At 45.4% G+C, this 23,556-nt stretch overlaps 1 protein-coding gene across 5 annotated transcripts; it reads right to left on the bottom strand.

The window, feature by feature from the left end:
• On the bottom strand, positions 1 to 14,463 carry armc8 (armadillo repeat containing 8). Of its 5 annotated transcripts, none has more exons than XM_018732268.2 (22): positions 13,265 to 14,463; positions 11,554 to 11,630; positions 10,540 to 10,611; positions 9,978 to 10,120; positions 9,659 to 9,756; positions 9,417 to 9,509; positions 9,219 to 9,299; positions 9,053 to 9,128; positions 8,758 to 8,848; positions 8,586 to 8,646; positions 7,509 to 7,709; positions 7,005 to 7,100; positions 6,686 to 6,768; positions 6,358 to 6,439; positions 6,001 to 6,087; positions 4,610 to 4,702; positions 4,355 to 4,504; positions 1,924 to 2,019; positions 1,653 to 1,748; positions 1,392 to 1,527; positions 977 to 1,070; positions 1 to 605 (listed from the first exon to the last, which is right to left on the bottom strand). In XM_018732268.2, exons 3-22 carry the CDS (start codon positions 10,605 to 10,607, stop codon positions 572 to 574), a joined length of 1,959 nt encoding a protein of 652 aa, XP_018587784.1. In that variant the 5' UTR covers positions 10,608 to 10,611; positions 11,554 to 11,630; positions 13,265 to 14,463; the 3' UTR covers positions 1 to 571. The 5 variants fall into 5 exon arrangements, with proteins under 5 accessions (XP_018587784.1, XP_018587780.1, XP_018587783.1 ...); XM_018732264.2 differs by having other exon boundaries at positions 13,789 to 14,463; XM_018732267.2 differs by having other exon boundaries at positions 1,455 to 1,527; positions 13,789 to 14,463.
• Positions 14,464 to 23,556: the final 9,093 nt, after the last annotated feature.

Below are 23,556 nucleotides of genomic sequence, written 5' to 3'. Positions count from 1 at the left end.
ATATATATATATTTTTTGAGGTACGTGTCCACAACCGAAAGCAAATTTAAAATAATCCAGAAGTGAGCCGTTTCATTTTTCCCGTACCCCGCCAAAAACTGACATTAACACTAGAGTCAGGAAAATATCAACAATTAAATATTAAAATAAAGAGGCATCACCCTTTAGTCGTCCCAAACACTCTCCTTCAATGTCAATTTTCAACTGCAGCATCCGACTCCTTTTCTCCTCGAGGAGTGCACAGCCACCCGGTAAAAAGGAGGCACCACACACTCTTGACTAGTCACAGCTTCACCTCATGTCCACAGAAACAACTAAATTCTCAAAAATCTCTGTAGCAAAACAAAAAAAAAAAAAAAAAAAACATCAAAAAACAAAAGAGACCTTCTTCTTTGTTTTCTGTCCTTTCAGAGTCCCTGGGAGTGGATGGGTAGGGGATGCTTGTGTCGCAACCCAAAGGTGTCTTGTGCAACAAAACAAAAATGTGAAACTAGAGGGGGAGGGTGATCTGGAAGTTAAAGCTCCCAGTGATTGTTAGCTGGGTAACATCCTGTTCCTGCTGCATCCACAATCAGGCCAGGTACTGCTGCATGGCTGTCTTGGCCCTGAAAATCACAGCAGAAGCATATTCCTCACTCGCACTAATTACCTTATTGTGCCCCCCCGGTCCCCTCCAAAAAGGCAGTCATCACAATGAACGCTGAATTGCATCACAGTTAGAAAACATCTCCTTTCCCCTCCGCATTGCTCAAATTTTCATGTGGTGAAACAACTTTCATACTGAAAGTTTATCTCATGTTGGGTAGATTGAAGCCTCTAGATTACCTCCATTATCACTTTGTATTTCCTGTGTTTCACATCTTTTCTGATGCACAAAGAGGCAGCACACTATAGAAAATTGATCCATTCACTGGCAATCAAACAGTAACAAATAAATAAAATTAAAAAGCAGCGTGGCTCAGAGGCAGAGGCGAACCTGTCACAGAGATTAGGGTCGGATGCTTGGGTGAGTTTGTGTAGGATGTCCACAAAGCCCATCTCTCTCAGCTTATCTTGGCGCTCCTGGGACCCTGGACAGAGAGGGGAGACTGGGTGAGGACACTTGGCATATTTAGCTACAGTAAACAAAAAGGTTTAAAAAGTTTTTACTGTTGAAAGCTGTGACCCTCTTATCCATGAAAATATCTAAATCACAGGACAAAAATAAAGCTGGGCATGGAAGTCAACACCAGCTACTACATGTACAGTATCAATGTCGCCCGTGACTTCACAGCTCCCCCTAGTGGACTCTGTAGTAACACTCCCTATCAACACCTCACGGAAAAGTCTAGAAATGTCCTCGAACATCAACACATTACACGCACACCTAGCCCCAAAACAAGCTGCCCTACCCCTTGCAACTGGGTTACCCCCCGTATCATCCCCCTTGTGAGCTGTTGCTGCATCTTCCTCACCATCCTCCTCGTTCCATATGAGGTTGGAGACACAGAAAGTGGCAGCCAGCTGCAGCTTTACATTTGAATGTCCCTGATGGAGAGACAGAGAAAGAGAGAGAGAGAAAAAGAGAGGCATGTCACTCACACACACACACCTGCACTATAAATGAACCCAACAATGTGTGCAGCAAACAGACAGGGGCAGGCAGGCAATACCATGTAAGATTTTATCTTCTGCAGCATATCATCATTAGTCATGATGAGCTCCTTTGCCGTGTGCCCATCAGCGATGTTGCCCAGGATGCACAGCGTCTGAAATGTAGCTCATTAATTAATGCTTATATGTCAACACATTACATCTCGGAGGTTTTAGTGTCATCTGCAGTGCTCTTCTTCACAGCCGATGCCAAAACATAAAATACACAGTCCACTTCAATGCAATGACGTAGATGTGCTCCTTGCTACAAGCTCAGTTTGGGCTGCTCACCTGCTCCTTGACTTCAATGCCATGCTCTCCCTCCAGGATAAGGGTAACGGCCTGCATTATCTGCTTCCCATGTGAGCTCATAATCTGGTCAATGTGCTGAGGAACAGGAATGGAGTACTTTTCAATTAAACAGTCATTGTACCATTGTACCGTGATGCTCCAGCAAACCATAACCTGCCTTCACCTCCCAAGCACATGAGAACAATGCATTCATTCGCTATAGAAATGGGAGTGAAGAATATGCTGGTTTCGTGCATAAGTCTTCAATTATTTACTTACTGAGCAAGACTGATAAACAATGCATAATTAGTAAACAAGAACTGCCGGCTCAGTCTTCCAGTTAATGACTGCAGGGCTGTGCACCATTTCAGTTAGCAACTGCCTGAGACTCAACAACATCTGCATTTACGCATCTGGCAGATGGTTTCAACAAGAGTGACATACAACTCTACAGGCTCTTCAAAAATTTATGTTTACATTTATTCATTTAGCAGACACTTTTCTCCAAAGCGATGTACGTCTCAGGGAACAACGCAGAGTTCATCACACCAACAGAACGAGAGATTCGGATGCAGACGCGTGATTCCAGAGTTTAGTCAATTTGTCACATTCCACCATATGAACCAGTGTTCATTACCCGAGTAGTTGCATAAATGTGTTTCCATTATTAAACAAATTGTTATTAAAAATATATTAAACAAACATACATTTATCATGCACTTACAAGATCTAGAGAGAACAGTTTGACAATGACCTCGGTTTTCCAATGTCCAGGTTCAGCACTCTAATACTCACCCATCAGAACTGGTCACAGAGTCAGTTTCGATATTTGCTTATCTACGCAGACACACGCATGTCATGTATTTCTATGTATTTGTGAGATCCAAACCTTGAGGGGTCATTTTTGTAAAAGAAAGTATTAAAGGTAGAAGGAAAAAAAAAAGGTGAGGATGGAAACTGCAGTTCAAAGCACCTTTAAAAAAAAAGGTGTTTTTGAAAAAACAAAAACCCCAAAGTTTTTATCATCACCTTTCATGTTTTTCACTTTCTTCTTGCACAGGAGGCACATCTGCAGTGACAGTTAGTGAAGAGGCACCATAATGTTAGGAAATGATGCAATCCCGTCCTCTCGCTCACTTCTCTGCATGTCTCCGACCATTTCTTCACCTTCTTCCAGCCCCGCAACACCACTACATTATCCCTCTCCTCTGCCCTCCTGCTGCACAGTTCTCAGAGCTTTCCCTAGATAATCTGGAACCTTACAGATATTCTTCTCAACTCCATCCTCCTCTCGCTTAACTTTCTTTGTCCTTTAAGATCCAGACCAGTGCAGCCAAATCCCAGCCCATGGTTAATTGATGTGCTACGTGCCAACGGGACCAAACTCCAGGTTCTACAACAACAATAATGAAAGTCAAAGACTCTCACTGACCTGGACATCTACAAGGAACTCCCAGAGACCTTCAACACTTCTGTCACCTTCTTCCACAGCAAACTACAGCTGACAGTCAACAATCCACAGATTCTTCACCAGGTTCTCTTCCCTACTCTGCCCTCCTCTTCTTCTCACTAGTGATGACTTTAGTGACAAAGTCAACTCCATCAAGGACAAGTTCTCAGCATCCAGCTGTCCCGATAGTGCCAGGTCTCCCTGCAAAGTCTCGTTTTCCACATTTCAACCCATCAGAAACCGATGTCTCCGACCTCCTGCTGTCACACAAATCCGTCACCTGCTCCTTTGATCTGATCCCTTCACCGCTCCTAGAGGACATTCCCCCACAACTTATCTGTTTTATCTCCAAGATCATCAACTCCTCTCCTCTGGTTGCTTCCCCTCCACCTTCAAAATTGTCCTTGTATCACTGCTTTTAAAGAAATGCTCTCTGGATCCAGACTCAGGCAAGAACTACAGGCCAGTTTCCCTTTTCTGTGAAAAACTCTGGAACAGGCAACTCTGGACCAGCTATCTGCATTACTCGCCCAGAATGATCTCCTTGACGGTTACCACACTGGATTCAAAGTTGGACACTGGATAGAAACTGCCCACTCCGCAGTATCAGATGCTCTCCAGTCGGCTAGAGGTGCCTCCCTCTCCTCGGTCCTCATCCTCCTCAACCTGCCCGCACCATTTAACACTTTCAACCACTGGATTCTACTCTCCTCTCTTAGACACCTTGGCATCAAAGGACAAGCACTGAAATGGTACTGATATCAGGCTCGCAGGTTCTCAGTTCTGGCTCCAGTGTGCTGCAATGACCTCCCTCTCTCACTCAGAACTGCTGAATCTTTCCCACCACGTAAACCCCTACATGCAGGTACCCGTGTCACGTATACTCGTTTATATGGTGGTATGTGGTGTCTGCATCCAAACCCCCCTTTCTGTTGGTGTATCTCAGGACATGTGTTGAGGTGTATGTCCGCCATGTTTTACCGGGCGTGTAGACAGCAGGTTCCGCAGCAAGCCCAGAGTCTTCATGAGCACATTTGCATCAGGGTCTGACAGCAGGCGGAAGAGCTGCTCTGTGCCCAGAGCTCGAACGATCTCCACCTTCACTTTCTGATCTGCCTGGAAAGCCATGTTCTGTCGGGAAGGGACAGGTCAGCGTTGACGATTTCCTCAAGGCAAGAAAGACCCAGGGGTGAGGATGCAACAGCATTAAGGTGAGAAAAAGAACGTGGGTCTCACCATGAGAGCCCAGATTCCATTGACCCGTAGTGCTGGGCTGTCACTCTGCGTCAGGCTACACAGTAGCTCCACCACCCCCGATTCCAAAATGGGCTGGAAACACACGTCCAGTTTGTCAAAAGACACTTTATATGTTTTGTGCAGTTATAGTTTTACAGTTGTTTATCTATGTAGCCCTGTAACGCTACTAGTTTGTGTGTTCAATTTCGAAGATTTAAATAAAGCTTCTTAAATTTGATATAGTTTGTTTGATGCCACACCAATACACTTTTTGGAACAGGTGCAAGCTACACGTTATGCTAGTTTTGCACATATTGTGAACTGATTGGGGTTCGGTTTGGCACCGAACCAATGAGAGAAGAGAGGGATGGAACGAATGGGAAAAGTTTCTAGACCTTTCTAGAAAGGGTGGAGAAGAGAGTGTGAGAAGGAGGTGTTTGAGAGAGCGCTACAGAGTGTGAGGAGGTGATATTTTTTTGGTTGCTGGAAGAGCAACCAAAGAGAAAATATCGTTTCGTGTGGATTTTGTATAGGCGAGTTTAAGTTTCCGGGGTGTTCTTGTGGTTCTGCGAGACATTCACTTAAAACGACGAGTTTTCAGCCCGTCGTGTCGAACTGCTACGCCGGTGACGGAGCGGAGGAGGACTGAGGAGATGGCGCTTCGTGCTACCGGTAACGCGCAAAGTTCCTTGGGCAAAGTTCCTTGGGCATCGCTGGAGTTTTCACCCGCCCCGAACGTGAGTGGACGGTGGATAAGGTAAACTGCGGTTTTTTTTCCCCCCTTTTGCTCGCAAGAGTGAAGTGACCCATAATTTTGGGTCTCAACGCACACAAGCTGCGTCCAGGCCTGCAACGAGGGTGTTTTTACGTATGTTAGAAATACTCCGGAGTATTCGAGGAATTATTGTGTGCAAACAGAAGATTCTGTAAGAAACTTCTAAAGTCTGTTGTGTGTTGAAGTGTAGCACCGAGGTTATTTGTTGTTTGTAAGATATTGACAGTGTACGTGTGAAGAAGTTCGTGTTTTCTTATGTTTGGTTGTTTGCATTCGTTTTCATGTGATGAGAGTTTGGGGTTAGTATTGTGTGTATGGGACAATAACTTTGAATATTCCTTTGGGTTTTATGATGTTTGGAGAATTTAATAAATTTGTTTGTTTTGTTATCGAAATACTCAAGTTGGGTTATACATTTAGTTGGAATAGAACCCGGGGCACCACCCTCATAATTAGGTGAAATGGAGGGTGGCGCTACATTTATAAGGTTCAGGTTTAGCTGCAAGTTCCCCTTTCTTTTTTCCTTTGAGCTCTGTGTGAAGCAGCAAGGCACATCTTCACACGTGTTGCTACCAAACTCTGTTGCCCGATTATGTGGAACGGGAACCCAGCTGACCTCTTTGCTAGGGGAGAACTCCAGCAGCAGGTTGCACAGTGTGGAGGAGGCCATGACCAGCACCTCATCTGGGGCATTCTGCAACAGCTGGGGGAAGGGCCACAACATGATTGACAGCTCTTTTAAAACAGTCCATAACATCTAAGTCATCAAAACTGTACGTGAGACAAAGTGATGTTTTTAGTAACAGCATGACTGTTAGCTCCCCTGAAAGCAAACCAGCTGAAGACAAAAGCTAACTGATCACGCTGCCTCGGGTGTCACGCATAGACACATAGAACGAGAGAATGCTGAAGGACACGTCGGCTGTAATTCTTTAGAAAATGCTCTGACAGCATATTTATCACCGAAACACACCTTCATAAGGGGCTTCCACACGGCGTGGTCATGGAAACTCGTCCTCAACTGCTGTACCGAGCGAGAGAGACTGTGAAGACACCTGCGTTGGGAGGGATGGGGTTGGGCAAAGACACATATCAGATGACTGTCTGTATCCACACAGCCAGATATATTTGTTACTCATAATACCATTTTTTTTGTCATTCCAGTGCAGACCAAATAAAGAACAACTGAAGTTCAGTGCAGACCTTAAACAACCCACACCATCAATGTAAAAAGTGTAGAGATTTCTTAAACTCTTAAAACCCAGAAGCCAAGACTACAAAGGCTGCACAAATGAACCTACCTGACAGCTGCTAACCGCACCTTGATACTGGATTCTGAGAGACCGCTAACAATCCTGTCCATCATGTTCTCAGTCTCTGTGATCTGCAGCGGAAAGAAAAGGGGATCAATTATGAGACAATGAAATCTATGCTGAGACAGCAAGAGGAATGAGAATGAAGATGAAGGTGTGGACCTACAGGGCTAAATTTCACCGTCTCCTTTAAACACTTTATTCCAGTATCACTGCAGTTACAATCACACAGCTTTTGTAGCAAATACAAAATATGGTCATAGTCTGTGCGTACACAGATGAGTATGCCTCATAGTCGATGTCTCACCTTCTTTCGTATGTCCTCATCATTGGCGCCCAGCGATGCGTACAGCTTGAAAGCAGCCTGCCGCAGCTCGTGGGCATGCTTCAGGTCATGGTCCAACTGAATGAGAAAGACAGGGAGGTAAACAGAAGAGACCAACTCTAACACTTATTAGCTTTGCAAGTCCACACAAAGACATGTATTGCACACTGCATAAACATACTGTAGTGGAGAAGTTCAGAGTAAGTGTCCAGCTAAAGGCTACAGCATAGGGGTCAGTAGCATTTCGGTCATGAGTTCAGCTCCTCGCTTACTACTGTACTACTCCTGCTGCATCAACTCTGCGAGTAATTTGATACATGGAGAAACGATGGCCACTGCCATGGCATTTAACTGTTTCAGTTCTCGAAAGGCCTCAGCAACAGACAAAACACACCGTTATACAGCAATGACTATATTATGTGACAGAACACATTCAGTGTCCGAGTTCAGTGTTGTGCACCTCCTGATAGCTCAACTGCTCCGTACCCTTTTGATGTCCGCGATGGCACTGACGGAGCTGGGGTACTTGAAGTAATCAGCAAGCATGGCCACCAAGTGGTCCGTGATGCTGGCGATGCGCTGTAGCTCCACGTCGGGCTCCATTAGGTAGGCCAATGTCTCGGCCCCCTCGACTCGCTCCTCCAAGAGCCGCTCCTTGCTGCACATGCGCACAAGACAGGGAAGGGTCTACGAAAACAAAAAAAAAAAAACAAAAAAACATTATACATGAACAGGCACGCACACACAAAAACACAGAGAGGCATACCTACACCTCAGAGCAGACAGTCCTCACAGAAAGAAACAGATTCACCTGCTTCTCTTCTTCATTTTTTGACATCACGGGTAATGACTCAACCATCTGCATGCCACCCTGGCTAAACAAAGGAGCACCTTCAACAACATAAAGGACTGGTTGCGCTGCTCCAAGAAGCGCTTCCTGTGGTCATAAATGAGTTCTCTAACTGTGAGGGTGGAACTGACTTCTTACCGTCACAGTGCTACTGAGCTGACTGCACTGCTATTTACTGTTACTCTTTGCATCCACTGTCTACTTTTGCACTTTTCAGTTACTGCAGTGTTATTCCAGTGTGCTCAGTTACTGTTTTGTCCTCTGTATGCTCTGTTTGCCTTGGGATAAATAAAGTTTCCATCCATACATCCATCCCACATTGAAACTGCTCAGATTTTTCAAATCAAACAGCTAAAACTCTTAACACCAATGTGGAGACTCTGGCCAACAGCTACAGGAAGTGTTCAGTTCCATTCAGTGGAGCTAAAGGTGGCACCACCACTTGGTGACTGCAATGGGGAAAGCCCCCCCATGGAGGAGCATTTGGCTATGCAGTGCTATTATTAAATGAATTAGTATTTTTTGTACTGTACTGTGTATTAACAGGTAGAAGATCTGGCTATAGAAATATTCAATAATGCAGCTCTGTAACAACTCATACATACAGTAAAAAGGTTGGAAACATTTCAAAGAGCCAGGCTTAATACACTCAGTGACACACAGACACACAAAGCCAGGCCCTTTCAAAGCAGACACACACCCTGAGAACGCACCTTCATTATGATGCAGGTATCATCTGTTCTGATGGCCCCTGCTCTGCACATGTACGTCAGGCTGGGGACGAAGATATTAACAGTGGTCAGTCCGAGTTGTGACATAAATATAAATAGGGTAGATATAAAGGTAAATGCAAATGCCAGGACACGCACAACTGCAGTCACCCACCATTTCGCTGCCGTGAGCTGCATTTCAATGGGTCGGTCCCTTTGCATCATCTTGACAAATACCTGAGTGAGCAGCTCACCATCTACCAACACTGCGAAAGAAAAGCAACAGGCACAGACAGTCAAAGCAAGAAGTTTGTTTTCATGCAACAGCAATTAGCAGAGAGAGGAACTGTGATCTGACATTTCTTAAGGCAAAAACTAGTGATTGGGGAAAAAAGTCTATTAGTCTAAATAGTCTCAGCAGGGTTTAAGTGTAACACTGGAAGATAATTACTCCCAGGATGAGACCTTACCATTCACCAGTGTCATGGAGACCTGGGTGTTCTCATAGGCCAGCACTGAGAAGCACTTCAGTGCCTGCATCTGTACCTGCAGAGTATCACAGTGAGGGATCACACAAAACATGTCTTCCACGTTACGCTTGCTGAGCAAACAATTAACGATAGTGCAGGACCATACCTTGTAGGAGGGAGACATGAGGAGGGGTGCGATGTTCTGAATGGCACCATGGTTGTACAGGATCATCTGGTGTTCAGGGGTCTGCAGGTTAAGACTCTCAATGAGACGCTCTGCTCATGGGTTGTATTGTAAAGACCCTTCCTGAGACCATTCTGCTAAACTGTGGTGACCACAGGAGAATGACTGTACTCCACTCACCTTGCAGCAATGGGAGAAGATCTGGGTGATGTACTCCTGTGTCCGTTGTGACCGACTCAACAAGGACATAAGATGAGGGATCACAGTGGGGTCCTAAACACAATGTCACACAGGAGGAGAGATGCTCATCGGCACTGGTCAAACATGCAGACACACTGCTGTAACAATTACACTTTCACAGGAGTCACCAGAAATGTTGGTGACTTTGGCCACATCTCTAAGTGTGTGAGAGAAACACTTGCCGTGAAGAGCAGCTGCACAGGCGTGACAGGACTGATGAAAACCGTCCGGAGACAACGCAGACAAGCCTCGATAAACTTCAGGTCCTGACACAGGAGACCTGGACGCAGACAAAGGGCGAGAGTGACACGCCTGCAATCCAAAAAGCACGATTCATTCAAACACGCGAGAACCTTTGTTCACAAGTGTCAGTAAACTGTAAAATCGGAGCTGTTGATGACATGGAGGGTCACTTCCATGGGAGGATGATTTAGGAACCCAGTATTCACTGAATGAAAAAATGTGTGCATCTAGCATGTTTCCTGTGTTCTTGGACATCACCTTGCAGCAGGGCAGGGATGATGTGGCAGTCCACCAGGGACTTGATGTTGTTCTCTGTGCCCATGGCCAGGCTGCCCAGCACCACAGCGCACTCGGTCCGCAGCTCCAGGCTGGACGTGGGCTGCTGCAGCAGGTACAGTAGTCTAACGAGGTTAGGGCACGAGGGACAAGCAGAGGGTTAAGCATATGGGAAACGGCACTGACCTTCACATTACAAAACGACATAAAAGCCCGTGACTTGCTGGGACACTGACAACAACAACGGTACCGCACTGAAAACCCGAACCGTCAGTACTGGCAACTAACCGAACACACTTTTTCCACATAGCGAATGGCACCGACTCAGTGGTTACACACCTCCAAAGATGTGGACCAGTTTGGTACTTTCCCACATATTAGAGCAAAGTGCGTAACAAGTTCAGCGTGACGGCACACGTGACAGACATACCGCACTGGATGCACGTGAAGGGCAGATACGAAAAATACTAGCGAGTGTTGTTTTTTTGGAGCAGCTGAACACATTTAAAAAGTAACACCAGCAAAGCAGGTCCAGTTGAGATACCTGGGTACAGCCCCCAGCACGATCAAGTTGGCTTTCTGTTTGTTGTTTCCGATTACAGCGTTCTTCATGTCACTGCAAACAAAGGGAGAGAAGGTTGGAGCCCTCCTGTCACCTGCTTTGCCACAGATAAATCATGTAAACACTTCCTTACAATGCCACGAATCTGTCTGTTGAAGTCTTCCCCGGTTATCAGAGCAATATTTATTTCGTAGGACACAGCGACAAATACCGTTCACAAGATACCGTGTCAGAAATGCTGACAACTGTTGACAGAGAGCAGTTTTTTGTGCAGTTTACCATTTCTGTAGGTAAAACTTTGTGTCAATCACTGTAGTTTGTATACCACACATTTTGTTATGAGCTCCTACGCAGCATCTCAGCCAAACAGCCTTGCAAAACCTGACTAATGGTGAGATGACACTTTCAGAGTATGCAGGGCACTAAGACACAAATCTACAGACTCCAGTAAACACACCAAGATGTGTCAAAGTTCGGCCGAGGCGCTTGTAGCGGCACCTGTTGGTCCATACGTTACACGGTGCATACGCTGCTCTTAAAAAAGCAACATAAAGCAATTTCAGTCGTGCAGCGTTTGATACAATTAACGGAGGGATAAGACGGTGCCCCGTGGAAAACTACAGCAATATCAGTGTCTGTGTAAATCTGTAACCAGAGCTGAGCTGGAGATAAAAATAAAGATGAAAAAAGCTGGGTCTACACTTCATAGGAAGAACTGAACGGAGAAGTGACAGAGTACACAAGTATTCACAAACACAAACACACACACAACTTTTGGACAATGTATGGCAAAAACAAAGCAACAAAAAAGCTAAAACTGAAACGTTAACCATGTCAGTATGGACTGATCATGGTTATACATTGCAAGGTCATTCATTCTGCCTCGCTCGCGCTCCCGCACATAGACACACAAACACACACTTCCATTTGTACAGACAACAATAGACAACAATAAACACGCACTATGCTATTTGACAGCCAGAGCAGAGTACTCACATGACTCCCTGAAGCACTTTCTGTGGGTCGGGGTCAAACAGTCTGTCAACATAATGGCGACTGGTAGCTGTTACCTCCTGCATGGAAAACCACGAAAGCTGGTCACTTTCTCACCCAAAGAGAGCGGCACACAACAGACTGGTGCAGGAAGCAGCATCAGAGCGCCTCACATGGAGCAAAGAGAAATGCCACAAGCCCCATCGCACACTGGACGCACGGGGTGTCATTTGATAGCTGTGTTTACATTTAGCATCTCTGGGCGGCCAAAAACGCGCTCGATACCGTACGGCAGACCGGGCTCCACCGAAATCTCTTAATCATAACACTGCTGCTTGGATCAGTTATTGTGTTTGTTCTGTACTAACTTCAAGAACCAAACTGAATTTAAATAAGAGTCTGATAAGAAAAGTGAATTATGAAACTGATTAACGGCACTGGAGTCCATGTGACTGTGATCCAGTGGGGACTTAATCCGACACGCTTCCCAGAGACGTTGGACACTAGTGTGTTGCTTTGATTTCACTCTTCTATCTAGTTCACCAAACAGAGGTGTTGCCCAAGTACACACAAACTTTTCACTGTAATGGAATGCACACAAGGTTTGATCACTACTATAAATTAATTTAAGAAGTATAAACTTTACAACTTGTGCCGGCAACTCAAAATGTAAGATTTTTTCTGCTTTTCCTCCTTCCAGAATGACCTAAAGCTCCGTGAAAACATCACTCTCAAGGATTACAAAACCAGGCTCGAAATCCTCTGTGTTTGTAGGTCACAGCAAATATTAAATTATGTGAATGGTTGTCAGCTGCTTTTCTGGAAAACTCTAACTTGTGAAAGCCTTTATTTTCTCCAAACGGGGGATTTCCTGTCTGCATAAGGGTTCAAGGAAAAACTCATCTGAATTTGTTTTTCTTGGAAAGGACATTTCGGCCCAAGAACTGTAACGATGGCACCGTACAGGTCAAGCCACTGGCATCTATGAGCACCGCCAAGGCAGCATGGGGTCTATTACACGTCATGCGTCTCAAACATCGAAAAGTTTCCATTTGTACACGCTTCAGCCTTTATTGAGCAACATGCAACATAGCTGTGTGTCACGGAAAATATGTGAGCAGTAGTAAACCGTTTCCCTTCTGCATGAAGGTACAAGTTTCAAGTAGTGACAACCGCAGTAACTATGAAACACATTCCATTTCAAAGTGAGCAGTTACCCCCAATGCATGATGTGCTTTACCAGCATTTTCTATTTCTGTTTTCTACTCATTTTCTATGTCTTTATTCACCAATATTTTTATTAGTATTTTCTATTCTGTTAGTATTTTGTATTTCCATTACTTTTTGCTCAACTGCCAATTAATGTATTTCGTCATTAAAACGCACGGTGATTCGAAAAGACCTTCAAGCAACGACAGTACCAGGATAACTGGTGTCACACAGGTGCCATGGCAACGACCATCGAACTTAATGGAAGTCAGTGATTGTGAAGCGCGCGCCTCTCGCCCGTCGGTTCATCTTATAGTTGAATGTTGAAACCTCAGTCGCATGATCATCATCATTATGATTATTATTTAAAAAAAAAAAAAAAAATCACTCAGTCAGAGTGGCGAATGATTGGTGGGGGAACGTGTCCATCCATGGCACGCGCCCGGCCGGCGCCACCGAGAACTTGGGGCTCCGAACCCGCTCGGCGATGCCTCGTGAGGCTCACCGGTGGAAGCACGTGCTGGGGCGCGCGCACAAGCCGCAGTCACACTGGCCGTCTGTTAACAGGTGTCCCGCCGCTGCAGCGAAACACAGTACACACAATAAGCATTCCAGGCGTGAGGAGCACAACTCCGGCGGAGCCTGAACGCGTCTCACGCAGCTCCTCCGACGCACCCGCGCTTTGTAGGCAAACAAAACGAGAGTGACGTCGGGCACAAACGCGGGACAGGTAGGACTAGGAGGAGAAGCGGCGCAGTTACCACCGCAGCCCTGGCGCTCACACTCACTGGAGCATGGGCGGGTCCGGGGCAGCGGAGCCGTTCAGCCCTGAGCTCCGCGACCCTCTAATTCTAAACCACGCTCTGCTGCCCCCGTTTCCCCGCGCAGCTCGCCGGACACCCTCGCTTCGTGTCCAAACTCAGCCGGTGACACGCCGCTCCAGCTCCAGTCACCGTGCGCGCACTGACCGAGGGCGCGGAGGAAACGACCGCGCTAGAGAGGACAATAGATAGAGGCATGAGAACTCACGGACAGCACGCTGATGCGGAGAGGGGCCTCCAGCATACACGCCATCTCTCTTCCCCCGGACGAGCGCCCCACTTTCTACACGCTCGGCCTTCCAGCCCCACAACTCGGCTAGAAAAAACACGCCACCAGCGGCTACACGCTCCTCGTTGCTACGTCCAGGCTCGCTGGGATGGGGGTTCTTGGCTTCAGGAAGGTTAGAGTGGGCTTAACTGACTTTCCTATACATCGTTTAATTCCACCGGTTCTTGAAAATTCGGTGTCCCGTGTCTTAATTATCGAATGTTAATTTGAATCTTAGGACTACTTCGGTTTGTTTAAAACCGCGTAAAATATTCATTTTGTTTCACTTTGACCGATTCCTCAAAGCACAACTTTCACGGGAGGATCGCCGAAACAAAATATTAAATTAATATACCAGTTTTTTTCAGAGGCTTCCGTAATGTCACATAAGAGGGAAAACGTGTAGAGACGTCTTCAGTTTTATGTTTAATAGTTTAATAATCTTCCCTCGAAAGTGCAATCCCGTAATCTCCGCCACATGTACTAAATCCGACAGAGAGGCCTCATCTGCGCATGTCTGTTAGTGACTGTAGATGTTGCTAGAGATTTTCCGAAAGTAGTATTCGTCCAGATTGTTATACTTTATTTTGTTTGCATGGTCTTTTTGCATTTTTCCCCGCTCGTGGAGACAAAATAAAAATCATGAACGTACCGTGGCAGAGTTTGAAATTTTTTTATGTATTAAGTTTGTCGTCCTTAAGTTTACAAATCAAATCGCGCCTGTACTCTACCGCATGGCTGTGCAGTAACAGACTAGGTAACATTTTGATTAAACCTCCATTCTGATTTGATGTAAAATGGCATTTGAAGATGCAACAGTTTGTTTCTCTTATTTTGTGCATTTTTGCATTGTGGCAAGTGGCTTTGAATGACACCAGTTAGAATGAGCTCCCTCTATCCCTCAGAGCTGCTGAATCCCTCTCACGTTTGACCCTCTAAATGTGTCTCTTCTGAACCTGCTAATCTTCTTATCTATTAACTGCTCCGTGAACATTTGCTACATTATATGGGACAGCAAGTGGCGCTGCTGTCTCACAGCGTCTGGGTGGTGTGAGAGGATGTGCGTTCATAATCTCCGCTCAGTCTGTGTGGAGTTTGCATGTTCTCCCCGTGTCTGCGTGGGTTTCCGCTGGGTGCTCCAATTTTTTTTCCACAGTCCAAAAACATGCTATTTAGGTTCACCCATAGTGTGTGAGTGACAGAGAGAGTGTGTTCCACTGATGTATGGATGAGTGACTCATTGTAAGCAGTGTATCTTGCAGTTTAAGTTACCTTGGTGAATAAAGTGTGTGGGCTGATAGCATTACATAGAGTTCATTGTAAGTCGCTTTGGAGAAAAGCGTCTGCTAAATAAGTAAATGTAAATGTATCTGTCAAAATGTTGCTCCCTATCAGCCCTCTGTCTATGCAGTAATACATGTAATGAGTGCCAACGATGGACAAAGTGAGTGTACTTGAGGAATTGTGTCTCGCTATCGGTCAGTAAAACATACAGTGCACTTTCCTGAATTCAGAGTTCTGAGTGAGAAGGGATGCCCATACCACCACATTGCGGCCATTGTATAGAACAATGCACTGCTCCTTATCTGCTGGAAAAATATACTTATGTGCCACAAGTAAATTTTCCAAACCTGAATAAGGAAATGGATTATGTTTCTGAGAAGTAATGTAAATTGTAATCCTTAATTACATATTACTAATCCAAAAATAATCTTGTCCCATAATAGATGTTTTTTCTTTTTGATCATACTGTATATCCTTATCCATACTCATGCAGAGCATAGTAATAAAATATGAAGTTTTTTAGTGTTTGTGCACTAATGCCCATAAATGAATAATCTTCATAAATTCTCAATTACAGCTAAATGTCTTCAGACATGTAACCTTATGAGTAGAGCCTAAGCAACAGCTCAGTACCTTCCAGTCTTGTTGTAGCAAGGTTTTGGATCCAGCATTATCCACCGACTAAATAAAATTTTTAAATAGTTAAAGTCCTTACAGTACTGTTCACTGATATTTCATCATCTGTTCCAGCCTGGATCTCCCTTTTTTGCTGTAAGTGGTATCTGAGAAAGGGCCACTTGACTTTTTCACCAGTATCCAAAACTATGAGGATTTGTCTGAAGCAGACCAGAGCATCCCCTGGACCGCAGCCTCCTGCCAAGAATCGCCAGCCGAGCGCCGCCAGTTCCCATACATTTACATTACAATTTCCATTCTTTCTGAACCTATTGATAACATTAATACTTCATTCCTTAAAGGTAGTGCTCTGAATGCACAATCCATCTAAAATCAGCAGGAGGAGTGAGCTGCCAGTGGCACTTAATCTATAAAAATAGATTGAATTGAAATTGAAGGGCAGGAGATGTTCCTGATACATACAAGATGGCGAGTGCTTCCTGTAGTTATTGCCCTTACAGAGAGGTGGAGAAACAAACCACCTTGTTTGCTGCCCATAAGAAGAGTTTCACAGAGTAACAAAATGACCTTTTTCGTGGTGCGATAGATATTGATATTTTCCAGTAGCTTATTTTCCCAGATGATGGAGCATGTCTTGTGCTGTTTTGCTGAGAAGATGTCAAAGTTATCCAAGTAGCTGAAATCAGGGTCTCGCTCTCAGGACAGTAAAAACTAGTGTTCTAGTCACATACAACCCATAAATGTAACACTAAACCTCAAAGCAGTGAACCTGCAGAGAAGAAAGTCTAACTTGTTCTTTCACAGAAAGATTGGGGAACATATTACTGCTGCTCTCTTGAATCTTCAATTTCTCTCTTGAAAAGTTGGTTTTTATAAAACTCCAGTTATAAAATAATCTGTGGATCCAAATGTAACATAGCTGTGCGAACTGTGACAAATCCTTAACTGGAATAAAATCTAATTGGATATTTGAATATTTAATGACTGAATTTACATACTGAATAACTGAAATGGAAAATAGTAAGAAATTTCTGTGACAAACACCAAAATGAAGTGTTAAGTTTTATTTATAGCACATGACATTGTTTCTTAATCATGGTGACTTCGGGACATCCTTAAGAAGTTCTTAACATGTCGTTCTGTAATTGAGTCGTTCTGCCTTCTGTCGCCTTTTCTGTAGCACCGTTCGGACACATGAAAGACATGCACAGTATATACCAAAAATTTAAATACTTCATAACAAGTACTTTCAAGTTAATGGAGTTTGGACTGCAGGGGGTCTAATGGCTGGAGCTTAGCTTTACACTAATGGTTCAAAGTGTGAATCCTGCCTCCTTCAGTCCCGCCTCCAGCTGTAGTACCCTCGACCAAGGTACTTACTCTAAATTGCTCCAGTAAAATTACACTGTGTACCTTAACATTGTAAGTCACTTTGGAGAAGAGCGTCAGCTAAATGATTAAATATAAATGTAAATGCGTGTCTGATCGAAGAACCCTAAATTTCTCCAGTAAAGTAGCCTGTTGTAAAAATGGGTATGTGAGCATCAATTTGTTGAAAAACCCAACACTGTGTACTGTAATTTGCCTTGAAAAAATTTATCAGGTAAAGTGTAATAATATACTGAGCACATGTCAATACTTTGTTGATAAATTAACAATTTAACTGATCAAATAATGCACAACAATGTGTTCAAGTACCTCTTTGAAACCTAAACTTATTGGAAGAAGAAGTAGTCATGATTTGGTCTACATGTAAGAGATGCAATGAAGATATTATCAGTTGAGAAGAACGCCAACATGCTGTGTCAATGCTCTCCAAGCGCTGCAACAAAAATCATCTTCAGTCAAATCAACTGCACTGAGTTTCTTCTTTAGAGGATTTTCCATCTCTTTCCATTGAAGTATTACCTTTATTGGATTCAAGAAATCAACTGTTCTGGCCTCGTCATCCAGCTCTCTGGTGATGCTGTCCAGCATTAGTTTGGGGTTGTTGACCATCACAGCTGCATCCTTCCAGCAGGCCTCCCCGTGGTCCTGCTGGGGCCTGGGAGTTCAGGCGCCAACACCTCCACTCTGTTTGATGGGACTGATTCTTTAAAAAATGAGCCAAAGTAGTAGCTACAAAGGATTCCCAAGCCCAGTGTTACTGTGATGCAGAAAAAGAAGAATACAACTAAGAAGCTTCCAATGCTCCAGGTGTCATGGAAGTTTTCATCAGTGAGCTTTATCATAGTTCTGTTATACAGCTCTGACAGCTCATTCAATGGTCTGTTCATCTCCGGGTTCGTTCAACTATGGATACAAAGAAAATATCTGTTTAAAATAGTATAAATACAATTTGTTGGATATATTGGGTCAAGAGTATTTGTAGTTACAATATAAAACAACATATCCACATATTGGAAGACTGTTGAAAATTGTCCATTTCAGTATTTTCTCTAAATGTTTGTAACAATAACTGTCATACAAATTCTTTAAATTTGATAACTTACTCGATATCTAGGCAAAACTAGCAGTGCATTGCCAGGGACAATACTTTTAATATTTATTATCTATATGAAACAATTCATTGCTGGATGTAAATTTAATGCAGCTATTACAAATTACACTGCGGAATAAAATTTAATGGGACATTTGAAAATGTTGTGGATTTACATACCAATTAACCGATTTAGGCAAATCTTCCGCTTGTGAAATATTTGGTGGAACCCAACAAAATGATAAAAGCATTTGTTGTATTCACAGCATGTAATATTGTTTAGTAACCTTGGTAACCTAGGTGACATCATCAAGAATGCTACATCTGTCAGACATATTTGATTTCTGGGTGAAAAATATGTTATATGAATACCAAAATGAAAGCTATTTTTATGCATGACAATGAATACACCAACAATTTTATAATTTCTGTAAGAAAAATGAATATTTCTAGCTTGTCTTCCATCCATCCATCTTCTGTCCCGCTTGTCCTAAAAGGGTTGCCGTGGCAGCATGGAGAGCAGAGAGGCCCAGCCGCCCCTGTCCCCTGCAACTTCCTCCAGCATAACCTGGGGGATCCCCAGCCGTTCCCAGGCCAACTGTGAGATGTAATCCCTCCAGCTGGTCCTGGGCCGACCTTGGGGCCTCGTCCCAGTTGGCCGTGCCTGGTATACCTCCAAAGGGAGGCGTCCAGGGGGCATCCTTATCAGATGCCCGAACCACCTCAACTGGCTCCTCTCAATGTGAAGGAGTAGCAGCTCTACCCTGAGCTCCTCCCGGATGTCTGAACTCCTCACCCTGTCACGGAGAGTGAGTCCCAGCACCCTGCGGAGAAAACTCATTTCAGCCGCTTGTATTCACGATCTTATTCTTTCAGTCATCACCCAGAGTTGAAGACCATAGGTGAGGGTAGGGACGTAGATCGACCGGTAAATGGAGAGCTTCGCTTTATGGCTCAGCTCCCCCTTCACCACTACAGGTCGGTACAGCGACTGCATTACTGCTGCCGCTGCTCCCAGTCTGTGGCCGATCTCAATCTCCCTTCTTCCCTCATTTGTGAACAAGACCCCAAGATACTTGAACTCCTCCACCTGGGGCAAAAACTCTCCCCTTACCTGGAGGGGGCATACCATCCTTTTCCGTGAGAGAACCATGGACTCAGACTTTGAGGTGCTGATCCTCATCCCCACCGCTTCACACTCGGCTGCAAACCATTCCAGTGCATGCTGGAGGCAGCCATGTGACGGTGCCAAAAGGACAACATCATCTGCAAAAAGCAGAGACGTCACCTTCCGACTCCCACACAGAATGCCCTCCTGACCTCGACTACGCCTTGATATCCTGTCCATGAAAACCACAAACAGGAGTGGAGACAAGGCACAACCTTGGCGGAGTCCAACACCCACACTGAACAGGCCTGACTTAATGCCAAGTATGCGGACACAGCTTTCGCTTCGTATGTACAAGGACCGAATGGCCCGCAGTAGTGGCCCCGGTACCCCATACTCCCGAAGCACCTCCCACAGAATTTCCCAGGGAACACGGTCATAGGCCTTCTCCAAGTCCACAAAACACATGTAGACTGGATTAGCAAATTCCCATGCCCCTTCAATGATCTGTGAGAGGGTAAAAAGCTGGTCCACTATTCCACAGGAGGGTAAAAAGCTGGTCCACTGTTCCACGGCCAGGGCGGAATCCGCATTGTTCCTCTTCAATCTGAGGTTCAACTATTGGCCGGAACCTTCTCTTCAGCACCCCGGCATAGACTTTCCAAGGGAGGTTGAGAAATGTGATGCCTCGATAGTTAGCACACACTCTCCGGTCCCCTTTCTTAAAGATAGGGACCATCACCCCAGTCTGCCAATCCAAGGGCACTGTCCCCGAGGTCCATGCAACATTGCAGAGGCGTGTCAACCATGACAGCCCTGCAACATCCAAGGCGCTAAGCATTTCCGGACGGATCTCATCCACCCCCGGTGCTTTGCCATTCTGGAGCTTACCAACTACCTCAGTGACTTCCACCAGGGAAATGGACTCTGACAGCCCAAAAGCCTCTGGCCCTGACTCCTGTAAGGGAGGCATATCACTCGGGTTTAAGAGTTCTTCAAAGTGCTCCTTCCACCTCCCGACAATGTCCTTATCAGAGGTCAGAGTTTCGCCACTCCTGCTAAACACAGCCTGAGCGAAACTCCTCTGACCCCTTTTGAGCTGCCGGATGGTTCTCCAGAACCCTTTTGAAGCCGACTGATAGTCATTTTCCATGGCCTCTCCAAACTCCTCCCATGCCCGGGATTTTGCTTCTGCAACCGTAGCCGCTGCTGCCTTTTTCGCCTGCCAGTACCTGTCTGCTGAGTCAGGAGTCCCCAGAGCCAACCAGGCCCTAAAGGCCTCCTTCTTCAGCTTGACGGTTTCCCTCACCACTGGTGTCCACCAGCAGGCTCTCGAGTTGCTGCCCTGGCTGGCACCAACAAGCTTTTGGCCACAGCTGTGCCTGGCTGCTTCCACAATGGAGGTTTTGAACAGGGTCCATTCAGACTCCATGCCCCTACCTCCTGCGGGACATGGGAGAAGCTCTTCCGGAGGTGTGAGTTAAAATCATTCCGGACAAGGTCCTCTGACAGTCGTTCCCAGCATACCCTCATTAACTGTCTGGGCCTACCGGGTCTGTCCATCAGTTTTCCCCACCATCTGATCCAGCTCACCACCAGATGGTGATCAGTTGACAGCTCAGCGCCTCTCTTCACCCGAGTGTCCAAAACATGTGGCATCAAGTCAGGAGAAACGACTACAAGTCGATCATTGACCTTTGGCCCAAGGAGCTCTGGTACCAAGTACACTTATGAGCATCCTTGTGTTCGAACATGGTGTTTGTTATGAACAAACCATGACTACCACAGAAGTCCAATAACATTTCACCATTCGGGTTCAGATTGGGCAGGCTGTTCTTCCCAACCACCCCCCGCCAGATTTCCCAGTCATTGCCAACGTGAGCATTGAAGTCCCCCAGCAGGACAATGGAGTCTGTAGGTGGGGCTCTGTCCAGAACCCCTCCCACCTTCTCCAAGAAGGCCGAATACTCTGAACTGCTGTTTGGTGCATAAGCACACACAACAGTCAAAGTTTTCCTCTCTGCGACCCTAAGTCACATTGAGGCGACCCTCTCATCCACTGGGGCAAACTCCAACTGTATGGCAGCCAGCCGGAGACTTGTGAGTATCCCCACACCCGCCAGGCGCCTCTCACCTCGTGCAACTCCTGAGTAGGAGAGGGACCACCCCTTATCGAGGAGTTTGGTTCCAGAGCCAACACTGTGAGTGGAGGTGAGCCCAACTATATCTAGTTGGTATTTCTCAACCTCCCACACCAGTTCCGGCTCCTTCCCCCCACGTGAGGTGACATTCCACGTACCAAGAGCCAGTTTTTGTCGCAAGGGGCCATGACGCCATGCGCCACCCCGCCCCCTCCCGCCGCCAGGTATACATAGCACCGGACCCCCATGCTAGACCTTGCAGGTGGTGGGCCCACATGGCCCCTCCACGATGCCTTTTCGGGCTGAGCCTGGCTGGGCTACGTGGGCTGCCCGGCCACCAGGCGCTCGCCTAGGAACACTACCCCCAGGCCTGGCTCCGGGGGTAGGTCCCAGTGACCCTATTCCGGGCAGGGTAAACGTTTTTCTGTTTCCATTTTTCATGGATGTTTTTGGATCGTGTTAGTCTGGATCCTCACTCCAGACCTGTTCGCCTTGGGAGACCCTATCAGGAGCATAATGCTCCTGACGACATAGCTCTGGAGATCCCTAGATCACGCAAGCCCTTTCGCCACACCAAGGCCCCGATCCAGGAAGAGTCTAGCTTGTCTTGTGATGTTATATTTTCCATTTGTTCATCTATTCATCTGTCACTGTATTATCATTTCTTCACTACAGCATCACAGAGGTGTAGAATCGACCACACAAGCATAGGGCGCGAGACATGATGCAATCCGGATGGAAGCATTTTGATAATTTGGCTCATGGGTGCTTGTGATATAAAGAAGCAAAGGTCACAAGATGTCTACGCCGTTCACTCTGCAAAGCACATGGACACTATTTTGTTAGAGATATTGTGTGAAGTGTTTGATCTTGCTGAAGTACCCTGGAGAAAGGCACCTCTCCAGAATGGCTCCGGTAAAAGTTACCCTGCTGTATGAAAAGGTAAATCACTGCAAGCAGGTTAACACTAAGTCACTTTGGAGAAAAAGCATCCAGAAAATCTTTAATAAGAGTCTTAAATCTGTTGATGTTGTTGTACTGAATAATAAGTCAGACGTTTGGAAAAGGGGGCATTTATTTTCAAAAGTTGTCGCCACGGTATTTTGTTGCGTGGAACCTTCTCACATGAGGTCCGAGTGCATTTAGCCATGTTCAGATACTATAATGAGGACATATTAAAGACTTGAACGGCACTCGGAATATTACACAGTTCCCCCTCATCACCTACTGCTGTAAGGACATGTGAAAGAAATCATACAAATAACATTTTTTTTGTTGGTTTTATGTACAGGTTCAGAACAGCATACAGATAAACTGCATATATTCTATGTCCACATACAAAGAGCATCAGCTAAATGAATAAATGTAAAAGGTTGTAATTCATGGGGGGTGTGGTGGCACAGCAGATTTGGCTGGTGCCCGCTGTGTGGAGGGTCTGGGATTTGATCCCTGCTTGGGGTGTGTTGCAATGGACTGGTGTCCCATCCAGGGTGTCTCCCCTCCCCCTTCAGCCTTGCACCCTGTTTTTCCGGAATAGGTTCCAACTTGCCGCAACCCCACTTGGGACCAGCGGTGAACCTGATGAAGAGACCGATGAGCATGAACCACCAAGCCCAAAGAAAAAGATGGAACACGGAGCCAATGGCAAGTTGCTAAAGAAGAAGAAATCAAGTAGTATGAATGAAAACATCAGAATCAGAACGAGCTTTATTGCCAAGTCTGTTCACACATACAAGGAATTTGTCTTGGTGACAGAAACTTCCACAGCACAGAATGATAGTGGCAAGACAGATGAGAAGATTGAACATGTGAATGAAGGATAAAAAATATATAAAAATATAAAGTACCCATTATACAAAAATAGTCACTAGACATTGTATGTATGTACAGGTATGTTCTATACAAATGCAAGGGAGTGTGAGTAAGACATATGATGTGATGATGTATGAATGGCACCGCGAATGGCCGCCTCAGTGTGGAGCTCCACAGTTGTTTTATTGTTTTTGTTAATTTGTCCTGTCTTTAGTTATGCTCCTACAATCAGTTTTACCAGGGAAGAA

The sequence above is a fragment of the Scleropages formosus genome, chromosome 1, assembly GCF_900964775.1.
Source record: "Scleropages formosus chromosome 1, fSclFor1.1, whole genome shotgun sequence".
NCBI lineage: Eukaryota > Metazoa > Chordata > Actinopteri > Osteoglossiformes > Osteoglossidae > Scleropages > Scleropages formosus.
This window is presented reverse-complemented; position numbering and strand designations above follow the sequence as displayed.